This window comes from Notolepis coatsorum (assembly GCF_963971535.1).
Source record: "Notolepis coatsorum genome assembly, chromosome: 5".
Taxonomy (NCBI): domain Eukaryota; kingdom Metazoa; phylum Chordata; class Actinopteri; order Aulopiformes; family Paralepididae; genus Notolepis; species Notolepis coatsorum.
In genome coordinates, this window is record NC_140169.1 from 108,419,058 (window position 1) to 108,430,828 (window position 11,771).

The window sequence follows — 11,771 nt, forward strand, 5'->3', positions numbered from 1 at the left end:
CAGTGCGTTCTCTGTCTTCTTCCTAGCTGGCTCACCAGTGTAAACGTGATGTCATCAGTACAGTGCGTTCTCTGTCCTCTTCCTAGCTGGCTCACCAGTGTAAACATGATGTCATCAGTACAGTGCCTTCTCTGTCCTCTTCCTAGCTGGCTTACCAGTGTAAACATGATGTCATCAGTACAGTGCCTTCTCTGTCCTCTTCCTAGCTGGCTCACCAGTGTAAACATGATGTCATCAGTACAGTATGTTCTCTGTCCTCTTCCTAGCTGGCTTACCAGTGTAAACGTGATGTCATCAGTACAGTGGGTTCTCTGTCCTCTTCCTAGCTGGCTCACCAGTGTAAACGTGATGTCATCAGTACAGTGGGTTCTCTGTCCTCTTCCTAGCTGGCTCACCAGTGTAAACGTGATGTCATCAGTACAGTGGGTTCTCTGTCCTCTAGCTGGCTCACCAGTGTAAACATGATGTCATCAGTACAGTACGTTCTCTGTCCTCTTCCTAGCTGGCTCACCAGTGTAAACGTGATGTCATCAGTACAGTGGGTTCTCTGTCCTCTTCCTAGCTGGCTCACCAGTGTAAACATGATGTCATCAGTACAGTGGGTTCTCTGTCCTCTAGCTGGCTCACCAGTGTAAACGTGATGTCATCAGTACAGTGGGTTCTCTGTCCTCTAGCTGGCTCACCAGTGTAAACGTGATGTCATCAGTACAGTGGGTTCTCTGTCCTCTAGCTGGCTCACCAGTGTAAACATGATGTCATCAGCACAGTGGGTTCTCTGTCCTCTAGCTGGCTCACCAGTGTAAACATGATGTCATCAGCACAGTGGGTTCTCTGTCCTCTAGCTGGCTCACCAGTGTAAACATGATGTCATCAGTACAGTGGGTTCTCTGTCCTCTAGCTGGCTCACCAGTGTAAACATGATGTCATCAGTACAGTGGGTTCTCTGTCCTCTAGCTGGCTCACCAGTGTAAACATGATGTCATCAGTACAGTGGGTTCTCTGTCCTCTAGCTGGCTCACCAGTGTAAACATGATGTCATCAGCACAGTGGGTTCTCTGTCCTCTAGCTGGCTCACCAGTGTAAACATGATGTCATCAGCACAGTGGGTTCTCTGTCCTCTAGCTGGCTCACCAGTGTAAACATGATGTCATCAGTACAGTGGGTTCTCTGTCCTCTAGCTGGCTCACCAGTGTAAACATGATGTCATCAGTACAGTGGGTTCTCTGTCCTCTAGCTGGCTCACCAGTGTATGCGCGAGGTGCGCCGCGCGGCCATCCAGGCGCAGAAGAACTGCAAGGAGACGTTGCCGCGCGCCCGGCGCCTCACCAAGGAGATGATGCTCTACTGGAAGAAGTACGAGAAGGTGGAGAAGGAGCACAGGAAGAGGGCTGAGAAGGAGGCTCTGGAGCAACGCAAGCTGGACGAGGAGATGAGAGAGGTGGGTGGTTAGCCTGGGAACTTACATTCTATCTTGTCTGTCTGTCTGTCTGTCTGTCTGTCTGTCTGTCTGTCTGTCTGTCTGTCTGTCTGTCTGTCTGTCTGTCTGTCTGTCTGTCTGTCTGTCTGTCTGTCTGTCTGTATCTGTCTGTATCTGTCTCCTCTCTGTCTGTCTGTATCTGTCTGTCTGTCTGTCTGTCTGTCTGTCTGTCTGTCTGTATCTGTCTGTCTGTCTGTCTGTCTGTCTGTATCTGTCTGTCTATCTATCTATCTATCTATCTATCTATCTATCTATCTATCTATCTATCTATCTATCTATCTATCTATCTATCTATCTATCTATCTATCTATCTATCTATCTATCTATCTATCTATCTATTAATTATTACTTAAAATAAATAATTTAATTAGCAGATCTTTCCCATGCCAAGCCTGGGATACTCCTTTGGTAGATACACGTCACTTAGCATCATTATCAAATAAAAACAACAACTCCTAATATTTGTCATGTGTATTAAAGATAGATAGTTCTATATAGAAATCAAATACAGCAATACTCATCAAAATCAATTGGATTATGTTGTGTTTAGGGATGCTCGATATTGGCTTTTTTACCGATACTGATATACCGATATTGTCCAACTCTTAATTTTCGATACCGATATATGCAGGGTTCCCCCCCCCCAAAAAAACAGAATGATTTCAGGTAATTAACATTACATATCTCTTGTTGTGGAATTAACACAACATTATGCATACTTTTGACAATAAATAAAACCAGAATTAGTTCTTACTTGCTTGCCTGGGTAAATAAAGGTCATAGAAATGTAAAAGAAAAAAAACAAATCTTTTTTTGAAACCCGATACCGATATTTTCCGATATCACATTTTAATGCCAATATCGGTAGGCCGATAATATCGGACATCCCTAGTTGTGATGTTTTTGTTTGTCAGGCAGTTGTATAGTCCCTCAGTAGTCTGATATGGATCATTAAACCAAGGCGTACTTATCACTTGAATGCTGACTAACTGACATCCTTCTCTTTTCCTTGTCCCTCCTCTCTTCCCCTCCCACCCAGGCGAAGCGTCAGCAGCGCAAACTGAACTTCCTCATCACGCAGACGGAGCTGTACGCCCACTTCATGGGGGGCAAGACCAGCGCAGGGGGTCCCGGGGGGGAGGTCATGGCCCAGGAGGACATCCTGAGGAAGCTGGAGGACACGTCCTCCCAGAGACAGATTGACATCGGGGGAGGGGTGATGGTCAACGTCGGACATGAGGACTACGGTATGAATAGAAAAGGAGGTCCAAAGCATGGGTAATCAGTGGGTCATTTATTAGTTGAAATCCATTCGATTACATTGAGCCTTTGCTCTGCTTTAAATGTTTTATTAATTGCTCCCGATGTGCAGGTTGGCACCTTGCATGGTTGCCTCTGCCATCGGTGAGTGAATGGATAAAATGTGAGGAACAAATAGTAAAGCTCTTTGGATAAAAGCGCTATATAAATGCAGCCATTTACCATTTATCTGCCTGGATTGCGAGGCAGGCAGGCAGGATGATCCATGTGGTCCTGTTGTGATAAGCAAGATCACTCAGCTGCTGAAGATTGACTCAATTGAACAAGGAATAAATGATACAGATGTAGTCATTGTAGGAGACACCCTTTATAGCTACAGGCTTATCCAGGCACTGCTGCTACAACAATGTTGCTCCACACCCAGAAGTAATTGAAGCCTTGCACAATCATATAAGTCCATTTTAGTTTTTTTTCCATGAAACCCCAAACCTCATTATCCAAAGTTTATAACGTTGGAGTGTTGCTTACATTCATAGATAAAGACGGTATGGAACGAGTCCTTTCAGGTGATGTATCAGTATCACACTCACTCTCCCAAGTGATTCACGTTTTTGTTACTCACTCAATGTTCACGGGACTGGTGGACTCACAACATTTACCTCTGCTAGATCACATTTATCAATAAAAGTGCTATTCAATAAATCATGTTTATCTTGAAAAATAGTTTTCACCTACAATTTCCACACTTTCGAGTCCAGTGGGGTTGCACAGTGTACATGAAAATGTGTTCTTTGATATGTTCTTCAAATAAAATGAGCCAAGGCCAATGAGTCTCAGGTAAAAAAGAAAATGTCATTGTATCATTTCTTTTTGAAAACAGACCCGAACACCACACACGGGAGTATATTCTCTTGTCTATGTATATTAATGTACAGTATATTAAGTGTATATTCTCCTCTCTATGCTGGTACAGATAGTGAATATTACAAGTCACAGGCGCTGAGCAATGCCCAAGACGCCTATGACATCCACCAGTCCAGAGTAAGTACAGTCTTTCTTGCACGCACGCACGCACGCACACACACACACACACACACACACACACACACACACACACACACACACACACACACACACACACACACACACACACACACACACACACACACACACACACACACACACACACACACACACACACACACACACACACACACACACACACACACACACACACACACACACACACACACACACACACACACACACACACACACACACACACACACACACACACTCTCTCTCTCTCTCTCTCTCTCGCCCACACATTGTCCCAGTCTTGGTGTCCCTCTGTCTGACGGACGTCTCTCTCCGTAGACTCGGATGTTTGACGAGGAGGCCAAAGACAGTCGCTGTGCCTCCCTGCACACGGCCGGCAGCTCCGGCAGCTCCGGCAGCTCCGGCTCGGCCTCAGGCTCTGGGTTTGGGGAAAGCTACAGCCTGGCCAACCCGTCCATCCAGGCCGGAGAAGACATTCCTCAGCCAACCATCTTCGACGGCAAGCTGAAAGGCTACCAGCTCAAAGGCATGAACTGGCTGGCCAACCTCTACGAACAGGTGCGTTTTCGACACACACTCCTCTGTCTAACCCTAACTAACCCTCTTACTTACTGTCTTTTTTAACGTACTGTCTTTATAATATGCTACTATTCTTACCTATCTTGCTAATATATCTATAATACTATGCAGTCAGAGTCTAAGACTGAAGCTCAATACTATTTGACGAACAATGCTGCTGACCCTTACCTGCCAGAGATGTACCCTTCCTGGTGAAGTGTTGTTCACAATCTGTAAATCGCTTTGGATGAAGCGTCAGCTAAATGACTAAATTGTCATTTGTAATTGTAATGTGTTTCTGCTTCTGATTCCTAACCATGAATATGGTTATCAGAACGCATATAACCCGGGGCTAGGAAAGGAACAACGGAATGCCAGGACCGCTGCATTACTGAAGGCCCAAGGGAACCTAATGGGGTCCAACACAGGAATGCCCTGTACAGCCCACTAGGGGGTGCCACTGAGTGGGGAAGGAGTGCCTCTAATGATCAGTTGCAGCCACTATTTCATTCAATATTCAGCCCAATATTTCAGCCCTAACAAACATGATGACACGTCTTTCAACAGCAATGAGAGCCTGCTCTCAATGATCTTTTGAGATTAAATAAAGATTGAATGGATGAATAATTTATTGAATATCTATTGACACGGATCACATCTTTTATTCTCTGCCACGCGAAGGGGATCAACGGCATCCTGGCAGACGAGATGGGACTGGGGAAGACCGTCCAGAGCATCGCCCTGTTGGCGCACCTGGCCGAGGTGAGGAGAGATCGACGGAACCGAGGCGTTCGTTTCACACGCTCGCTAAAACGCTTCGGAATATTCAATTGTCTATGGTCACTGGGGACGAGGAAAGATCTGACCGTCAGCTTTTCTACACACCTGCATCCTTCCTAAGAGGCCCCCAGTTTATTGGCTTGCTGTTTTGCAAGCGCTGGAATGTGTTACCTATGTCCTTTTTTATGAATGAATTGTTGTGCTGATTTGGAGTTCTTCAGCTCTTTAGATGTTTTGTTCTCACAGGGCCTAAGAGAGAAGAATGGTATTTTGGGGGGGGATTTGAGCTTGATAGTGCTGAATCATCTCTCACAGGAAGACGCATGTTGTGTAGTCTAGTGTTTCCTGTTATTAGGTGCTCACATGCAAACGTACACACACACACACACACACACACACACACACACACACACACACACACACGCACACGCACACGCACACGCACACACACACACACCTGTTGTGGTGACTGACTGTGTGTGTCCTGTCACGGGAAGACAGGATGGCCCTAGAGGTAAAGAGGTAACTGAAAGGTCGCTGGTTCGAACCCCGCCTGGACAGGAGGGTGTATTTCAGCTGTGAGCTTGTGACTGAAGGGTGGCTGGTATTTCATCTACGGTGCCCACCATCCTGCCTTGAGCAAGGCACTGAACCCCAAAACTGCTCCAGGGACACTGCACTGCGGGCAACCCTGTGCTCTGACCTCTCTGATGAAATGCATATGTGTGGGGGACTGTGTGTATGTGTAACTAGGAGGGACATGAGGACTGTGTGTATGTGCAACTAGGAGGGACATGAGGACTGTGTGTATGTGTGACTAGGAGGGATATGAGGACTGTGTGTATGTGTAACTAGGAGGGATATGAGGACTGTGTATGTGCAACTAGGAGGGACATGAGGACTGTGTGTATGTGTGACTAGGAGGGACATGAGGACTGTGTGTATGTGTGACTAGGAGGGACATGAGGACTGTGTGTATGTGTAACTAGGAGGGATATGAGGACTATGTGTAGCTAGGAGGGATATGAGGACTGTATGTGTAACTATGAGGGATATGAGGACTGTATGTGTAACTAGGAGGGATATGAGGACTGTGTATGTGTAGCTAGGAGGGATATGAGGACTGTGTGTAACTAGGAGGGATATGAGGACTGTTTCAAGTTTCTTTAATAGTTGTCATACAGAAGTACAGAATACTTTCATACAAAATGCTTCTTACTGTTACGCTCCAGAGACTGTGCTAGACAAGATAGTATCAAATAACATAGTATAGCATGTAAATTAGAAGTAGAAAATGAGGTCACAGTGTTCAGTATAGACATATGTACAATGTTCGATGCAGAATAGACGTAAAAAAAAACTGAGTTACCATATAATATACAATACTATGCAGTGTACTAATGTACAATACTATATAGTGCAAAGCAGAAATGGGATGAGGTACAATTTAGGTACAATTTACAGTAAGGTGTACGAGTTGTAGTGCAATCCTTCATCAATAAATATAAAGTGTGGGGAGTGGGTGCTACAGTGTGTTTGTTTAAAGTGAGTGTGTGCTATAAAGTGTGTGGAGTGGGTGCTACAGTGTGTTTGTTTAAAGTGAGTGTGTGCGTGTGGATGTGTGTGCTATGTGCGTTTGATGGTTGTTGTTGTGTAGTGTTCATTGTTCGTTGAGCAGCCTGATGGCCTGGGGATAGAAGCTTCTTCTGAGTCTTTCTGTGCTCGCCTTGAGACTCCGGTATCGCTTGCCTGACCGCAGCAGTTCAAAGAGGCAGTTGTTCGGGTGACTGGAGTCTTTAATGATTCTCTTAGCCTTGCCCCTGCACCGCTTGTTGTAAATGTTCTGGAGGGTGGGGAGCCCCCCTCCAATTGTGCGTTCGGCTGAACGTGTCACTCTTTGTAGTCTGCTTCGGTCTTGTGCAGTGCTATTCCCAAACCAGGAGGTGATGTTGCCAGTCAGGATGCTCTCTATTGTACATGAGTAGAAGTTCTTAAGGATCTTCTGACTGACTTGGAACTTCCTTAGGCGCCTGAGGAAGTAGAGGCGTTGTCGTGCCTTCTTCACAACACTGTCAATGTGTGTGGTCCATGTCAGGTCCTCGGATATGTAGGCTCCGAGGTACTTAAAGCTGTTGACTCTCTCAACCGGTGCCCCGTCGATGCTGAGGGGGCTGTAGTCCTTGACCCCCTTGACACTGTGTATGTGTAACTAGGAGGGATATGAGGACTGTGTATATGTGTAACTAGGAGGGATATGAGGACTGTATGTGTAACTAGGAGGTACATGAGGACTGTGTGTATGTGTAACTAGGAGGGATATGAGGACTGTTTGTATGTGTAATAGGAATGAGGACTGTGTGTATGTGTAACTAGGAGGGACATGCGAAAAGACTAATTTCAATTGACTTGTGTACACTGACAATAAAACAATCTTCTTCTTCTTCTTCTTCTTCTTCTTCTTCTTCTTCTTCTTCTTCTTCTTCTTCTTCTTCTTCTTCTTCTTCTTCTTCTTCTTCTTCTTCTTCTTCTTCTTCTTCTTCTTCTTCTTCTTCTTCTTCTTCTTCTTCTTCTTCTTCTTCTTCTTCTTCTTCTTCTTCTTCTTCTTCTTCTTCTTCTTCTTCTTCTTTGCCCCCACCCATGCAGAGGGACAACATCTGGGGTCCGTTCCTGATCATCTCCCCGGCCTCCACGCTCAACAACTGGCACCAGGAGTTCACCCGCTTCGTGCCCAAATTCAAGGTGAGAATCCGACGGCACCGCACACACTCCCTCACGGGAAACATCCAGACAAATGTGCCTCGAGCGGGAACGCCAGGAACGTCGGATTCTTCACATCTACTGTCCTGTGTTTGTCCTTTCTCTCGTGAACCCAGTGTGCCATCATGTCGGCTCTTGCTCTTGAGTCAAGTATTTCAGTTCATGTGGGGAACAAAGGCTATTTCATTATGAACAGAGTGCTAAGAGACACATGCAGAATTGAGACCGATCACTAGGGGGCGGTATTGTATCAAGAGTAATCGGTCTTGAACCAAGAGTTGGATGTTGACACTATGGTGGTGGTTTGAGTATATTTTGATGTCTTATTTATGTGTTTACTTAACGCTCATAAGCTAGTTATTAATTATTGATGCTCTTGTGGGACAGCTTAGATTTATGAACGACATTAAGACCATGTAAGATGCTGTGGGACACACACACACACACACACACACACACACACACACACACACACACACACACACACATACACACACACACACACACACACACATTTGTTTGTTCACTCACTCATCTCACTCACTCATTTACTCACTCATTTACTCACTCACTCACACATACATTACACACACGCACGCACGCACACACACACACACACACACACACACACACACACACACACACACACACACACACACACACACACACACACACACACACACGCACAATAAAAATACCACTCAGTCATGTACTCCCATTCCCCCTCCCCCCTCCCTTTAGTTTAGTTGACAGTAAATCAACCTCAGTCTATTTTACTAATGGGGTGCGAACAGAACTCATTTCACAACGTGAAGATAAGGCACCAGAATGCTTAAATAGAGGCCTAGAGAGACTGGGCTGAAAACAATAGATGTCCAGTCTGGCTTTGCGTTGAGTGACTTATGATGTGCAAATATTTTCCACATATTTACATCTTACAACAACAAATCAAGATCTCCTCCAAAGAGGCTGGATTTCGGTACGGCAACTGGGTAAAGGTTCTCCTCTGGATACACCATGCTGTAGGTCTCGATCAAGATTCTTGGCAGGAAGTAGAGGAAATTATATGTATGTTGTATTCCTTTATTTATGTGTATTTATGTGTACTTATTCTGTTGCAAAGAGGGTTAATTCCCGCACACACTTATCACCCTGTTCTGTTGCCTCTGTTCTCCCTGGAAACACGATGCTGTGTCAGTCTCAAGCTAGATCGAAGTAAAGAAAAGGATTATGGGTAGGAATCACCAGGGCCTCACGTTTCCATTACAAACTAGTAATTATTAGGCTATGATTCTATAATCCAAACGATTCTCGTTGCATCACAGCTTTTGATTCTCAATTTGTCACATTCCTTTTTCGACCCCCTTCAATACTAGGGTTGCCCCCCCTCAGGGTCAATTAATGGATCAGTTTGGTCTTAGTCGACCAAGAATATGTTAGTTGATTCGTTTATTCTTTTAAACCCCCCCCCCCCCCCCCCCATACCCAATAACCTTTTTCCTGGATTTAAAGAGGTGCTTTTGGATGAGTTGACGACATCCATCGCAGCCTTTCTTTAGTCGAGGACAGCTCTATTCAATACATTTAGATTTTAATAAACAGTTCACGGCATCATACCTTTTTAAGTGCCATTACGTTTCATTGTTCAACACTGTTTACTTCAGTTTTTCTGTTAGAGGTGTAAATCGGCACACAATGCCAGGAAAATGAACACAGCCAACTTGTTCTGTTGTTTCACTGTGAGCCAATAAACTTGTCATTCCTTATTGTATTAAACCCTGTCGCGTATTTGTCCCTCAGGTGTTGCCGTACTGGGGAACCCTCATGACCGCAAGGTGATCAGGAAGTTCTGGAGCCAGGTGAGGAGGAAATGATGATGACGATGATGATGATGGTGATTTTGGTGACGATGACATTGACTTTGATAATGAGGATTGTGGCGATGAAGAAACCAATGTTATGTTACATCTAGAAAGCAAGTTTGGTATAAATATGACTCATAACTGCCACTTCACAAACTCACTGCCACTTTACTTTACTGCCATTATTTATTTGAGTTTACTGCCATATCTATCATCTCACTGCCACTTTACTGCCACTATTTTATTCTACTGCCATTATTTATCAGTTATACTTACTATGTACCACTGCTGCTGCAAAAAAAAGATTTGTTCTCTTTTACTTCCTATATTTATTTCAATCATACATTCATTTTCTAGCCACTGTTTATACTGTATATATCGTCCTGTATAGTGTATGTACATCGTGTCCCATGTTACTTATGTTTATAGTGTCCTATATGTTACTTTATGTATTAGATCTGTTTCTTTTTATATACACCATGGGAAGGGGAAACGAAATTTCACTTCTCTGTATGTCTTGCACATTATGAGAAGCGACAATAAAGCTGACTTTGACTTCGATAACCCCCCCCCCTTCCTCCTTCTCCCTTCCCATCCCGTCCACGTCTGTCTCTCTCTCTGTAGAAAACCCTGTACACCCAGAACGCTCCCTTCCACGTGGTCATCACCAGCTACCAGCTGGTGGTTCAGGACGTCAAGTATTTCCAGAGGGTCAAGTGGCAGTACATGGTCCTGGACGAGGCCCAGGCGCTCAAAAGCAGCACCAGGTAAGAACAACCCACGTGGGTCTATTGTTGTGGCTCTCGGCACAGTCTCTGTCTGTCCCATCTCTCGTTCGCTGAACGGTCCTTCTCTGCCATCGCTGTCACTGGTGACATTGAAGTTGCATGATCGATATATCTTTTCACGGCAGACGGGGGTGTGACCATAGGTTACCCATCCATGACACGCCAGCATCACGCTGTGATAAGAGCACAATATAGTATAAGTACTTAGTTGGAAAGTGATGATTCTGGAGTAATTTCTCTCCTTTCGTTGGTAGTGTTCGATGGAAGATCCTCCTGCAGTTTCAGTGTCGTAACAGACTGCTGCTCACCGGGACGCCCATACAGAACACTATGGCTGAGGTGAGACGCGTGTCTGTGTGTGTGAGACAGGGTTGGTGTGTCTGTGTGTGTGAGACAGGGTTGGTGTGTCTGTGTGTGAGACAGGGTTGGTGTGTCTGTGTGTGAGACAGGGTTGGTGTGTCTGTGTGTGTGAGACAGGGTTGGTGTGTCTGTGTGTGAGACAGGGTTGGTGGTGTGTCTGTGTGTGAGACAGGGTTGGTGTGTCTGTGTGTGAGACAGGGTTGGTGTGTCTGTGTGTTGAGACAGGGTTGGTGTGTCTGTGTGTGAGACAGGGTTGGTGTGTCTGTGTGTGAGACAGGGTTGGTGTGTCTGTGTGTGAGACAGGGTTGGTGTGTCTGTGTGTGTGAGACAGGGTTGGTGTGTCTGTGTGTGAGACAGGGTTGGTGTGTCTGTGTGTGTGAGACAGGGTTGGTGTGTCTCTCTGTGTGTGTGAGACAGGGTTGGTGTGTCTGTGTGTGTGAGACAGGGTTGGTGTGTCTGTGTGTGAGACAGGGTTGGTGTGTCTGTGTGTGTGAGACAGGGTTGGTGTGTCTCTGTGTGTGTGAGACAGGGTTTGTGTGTGAGACAGGGTTTGTGTGTGAGACAGGGTTGGTGTCTGTGTGTGAGACAGGGTTGGTGTGTCTGTGTGTGAGACAGGGTTGGTGTGTCTGTGTGTGAGACAGGGCTGGTGGTGTGTGTGAGACATGGTTGGTGGTGTGTGTGAGACAGGGTTGGAGGTGTGTGTGAGACAGGGTTGGTGGTGTGTGTGAGACAGGGTTGGAGGGTGTGTGTGAGACAGGGTTGGTGGTGAGTGTGAGACAGGGCTGGTGGTGTGTGTGAGACAGGGTTGGAGGGTGTGTGTGAGACAGGGGTGGTGTGTGTGAGACAGGGTTGGTGACGGGTGTGTGTGAG

The 11,771-nt window shown here is 45.7% G+C and overlaps 1 protein-coding gene across 1 annotated transcript in view; it reads left to right on the top strand.

The window, feature by feature from the left end:
* ino80 (INO80 complex ATPase subunit) overlaps positions 1 to 11,771 on the top strand; it is a gene marked incomplete at its 3' end in the record, with an annotated part of 127,825 nt that overhangs the window by 10,600 nt on the left and 105,454 nt on the right. The window contains 11 exon segments of the mRNA XM_084314217.1: positions 1,235 to 1,438; positions 2,517 to 2,724; positions 3,274 to 3,303; positions 3,711 to 3,778; positions 4,115 to 4,354; positions 5,036 to 5,116; positions 7,778 to 7,873; positions 9,692 to 9,704; positions 9,707 to 9,750; positions 10,378 to 10,520; positions 10,796 to 10,880. Of these exon segments, the coding sequence (XP_084170343.1) occupies positions 1,235 to 1,438; positions 2,517 to 2,724; positions 3,274 to 3,303; positions 3,711 to 3,778; positions 4,115 to 4,354; positions 5,036 to 5,116; positions 7,778 to 7,873; positions 9,692 to 9,704; positions 9,707 to 9,750; positions 10,378 to 10,520; positions 10,796 to 10,880 (1,212 nt within the window).